The following is a 3,046-nucleotide window of genomic DNA, read 5'->3' as shown; positions in this document are numbered from 1 at the left end:
CATGAACAAAACTTTTTGGATTGGCGTTGTTAAGACAACCCGACACCACAAAGCACAGGCCCTAGATGGAGAGTGAGAAGTTTTTTTTGATAGAGTGTGCTTTTCCTAATTCAAAATGTAGCATCAAGCAGGTACAAAACATGATGAGCAACACCAAAGATTGAGGAGGCAGATGAATATGTTGATTCAGAGCTGAGATTTGAGTTGACAAGAATATTAGCAGAAGCAACTATAATTTGGAGTAATGTACTGTCTGGTCTCTTTCATCAAATTGGTCTTTTGGTTGCATTGGTTAGAGCATGCACTTCTACATGGTATCTGAGCCAAGAGGTCTTAAGACCCGGCTGACGCAATTAAATTAAAGTCCACTTTCGGTTCACGTCTAGGCCTGAGCATGCAGTTCTACACTTACGACCGGGGGAAGCAAAACATTCCACTCGAAAGTTAAATATAGCGACTCAGTAATTATACTGGTAGTTGGATCACGAACTGGTTAATCAGTAAACATTCTGTGCATGGTAAACTCATACTGGACAGTCCCATTAGCAGCATGTTAATGAATTCTTCTAGATTCCATTATAACCTGACATCTGCCGTGCATCTTGCCGGTGACCCCTTTTCCGATGATACACTAGCAACATTGCAAGAACTAGTACACATGACAAATTACTGACGTAAATGATTCCGAACTCTGAAGAAGAGGAAAGCATCATCGTCGTCATGGGCATAAAAACACCAGTCGTACTGTAGATAAGAGGTTCGAGGTCCACTACAAAGCGCACCCAGGCGGCCAGGTGGGCATCAAACCTTGGCCGTCGCGTCTGACAAGATCTCGCTCTCCTTGGATTCCCCCGCCCTCCTTTGCGCCAGAGCGGCGTCCACCGCCGCCCCTCGCTCCTCCCTCCCCTTGCCCCAGAGCACGGCATAGAGACCGGCAACGAGCAGCGCGCCACCGATAATGCTGCACCCAAGCGACAGGACAGGTCATGTATACATACATACTGTACATGATTAGATGTGCAAGTGCAACACATTTGGATTCGCATCTGAGAAAGCGAAGGTGTCCGGTGCTCGGTCGGGGTCGTGGCTCGTGACACGGACTCTTTTTCTTTGTGATGCGGTGCACGAATCAAAGGAAGAATAATCAGACAAATTTTGGTTATGTGATGATGGTTCTTAGGTACGTACCTTCCCAGGCCCACGTCCTCTCCCAGGAGGAAGGAGGCGATCACCATGGTGAAGACGAGGCTGAGCGGCATGGACATGGACAGGAACACCGGGCCTTTCTTCTCGATCACCCAGATCTGCAGGTAGTACGAGATCGCCGCCACAACAATGCCCTGAAACACAACCATTCCCCGCGCAGACGCTTTTGAGTGCCGGCCGGTAGTCATAGCTACTGTACATTACTAGCTGGTTGAACAGTGTGCATGCTTACCGTGAAGAGAACCGCGAAGAGGCTCATGCCGCCGGCGAGCTTCCACCGCGAGAAGTCCCTCTCCATGACCAGGGCGATGACGAACGACTGGACGCTGGCGAAGGTGCACTGGAGCGTCGTGTTGAGAAGCTTGGATGGGTACTCCAGCAACAGGGGGCCCTGCGAAACAGCAGACACAATGTCAGCTACGAGTAGACTTCCACGAGGCAGGAGCAGGGCAATAGTTTACCTGCTGTACTGTCCACAGGGCCCATATCACGACCGACGCGGTCATGAGGAAGATGCCCAGCGCCCAGTTCTTCTCCGGGCGCGCGTGCACGGCCGTGCCGGTGCTGTGCAGGAGCGGGTGGTGGTTCAAGGACTTGAGCTGGGGGCCTTGGTACAGCGCCAGCGCGACCACTCCTCCGATGCACAGAAGTATCCCCGAGGCTTTGGCCATGCCGTGGACGCTCTTCAACTTGAGAGTCTCCATCCTACAGTATATATTAACCCGGTAATTAACCTACTTGTTCATAAATAAACAAGAAAATCACACTAGAAGAATTTCATCTTTCCAGTTTAAGAACCTGAACATGACGGCCAGGATGAATGCAACCACTGGCACGATGTTGAAGATGGCCGACGAAGAGGTTGCTGAAGCATAATTCAGGCCAATGCTATACAGGTTTATCGTTCCAGCCATCCTGAGTGAGTGACACAAGAACCAACCATAAGCAAATCTAGCAAGCAACAAAGTGGAGTCTCAGCGATCTAGATGTCGTCGTAACCGTCGAGGCATACCCATAGAAGGCGTGGATAAAGATCTTGACGGAGAGTCTGAACGTCAGCGGTGGCGCCGACCCCTGCCTGAAATCAGAGAAGACGAGAGGGATAAGCGATGCAGTTGACCTCATCTCACGATGACTGAACAAACCCGTCATGTCATGTCTATTCGGCCACCTGATCTCGAGGAAGAAGGCGAAAGGCGCCAAGAAGATGGCGGCGACGGCGTGCCGGTAGAAGACGAAGACGGTGGTGCTGGTGCCCTCCTCGAACGCCGCCTTGGTGAATATGTGCATGCCAGCGTAGATCAGCCTGATGAGCACGATCGTCGCGTACACCTTGCCGTTGCCCATGGTGTGTAGTAGTAGCTGGACCTAACGACTGATGCTTCACTTCCGTTGCGTCTGTCTGTCACCGAGCTCCCCCTCTCCTTATATATACAAGTACGTGTGGTGTGATGGCAAAGCGGCTGGTCGGTCTGTGTGAACTCTGAAGACTGAAGATACTCTGCTGAAGTGACATGCAAGGGGAAAGCATGCAAGTTCTCGGCATGTTCATGGAGAGCAACGATTTCAGGTATGGTAGCCATCAGGTTTATGTGCAATTTTTAGGGAAAGAAAAGTTGATCCCAGTTCATTTATGTGCATGGTTCAGGTTAACATGGCAGGATAGGCTTTTGGGGCGACAGGAGGAGGTTTTTAAGAGCAAAAAGATGCAATCTAATTGGTGGAATGGTGATGCAAGGGAAAGGACGAGTAGTGCGCGGGCCACGGATGAATAAATTGCGACTTGGATCAGCAGCATGGCGATTTTTTGGATAAAGCGTCTGTAAGTTGAGCTTTGTTT

General features: G+C 50.4%; 1 protein-coding gene across 1 annotated transcript; it reads right to left on the bottom strand.

The window, feature by feature from the left end:
* Positions 1–542: 542 nt before the first annotated feature.
* On the bottom strand, positions 543–2,607 carry LOC123041180 (WAT1-related protein At5g64700). Its single transcript, XM_044463867.1, has 7 exons — positions 2,378–2,607; positions 2,219–2,284; positions 2,005–2,121; positions 1,668–1,911; positions 1,439–1,597; positions 1,189–1,340; positions 543–961 (listed from the first exon to the last, which is right to left on the bottom strand). The coding sequence occupies exons 1-7, from the start codon at positions 2,551–2,553 to the stop codon at positions 802–804; spliced, it is 1,074 nt and encodes a 357-aa protein (XP_044319802.1). The 5' UTR covers positions 2,554–2,607; the 3' UTR covers positions 543–801.
* Positions 2,608–3,046: the final 439 nt, after the last annotated feature.

The sequence above is a fragment of the Triticum aestivum genome, chromosome 2B (genome assembly GCF_018294505.1).
Source record: "Triticum aestivum cultivar Chinese Spring chromosome 2B, IWGSC CS RefSeq v2.1, whole genome shotgun sequence".
NCBI lineage: Eukaryota > Viridiplantae > Streptophyta > Magnoliopsida > Poales > Poaceae > Triticum > Triticum aestivum.
The sequence above is the reverse complement of the archived record's forward strand: the minus strand, read 5'-3'. Positions and strand labels throughout refer to the sequence as shown.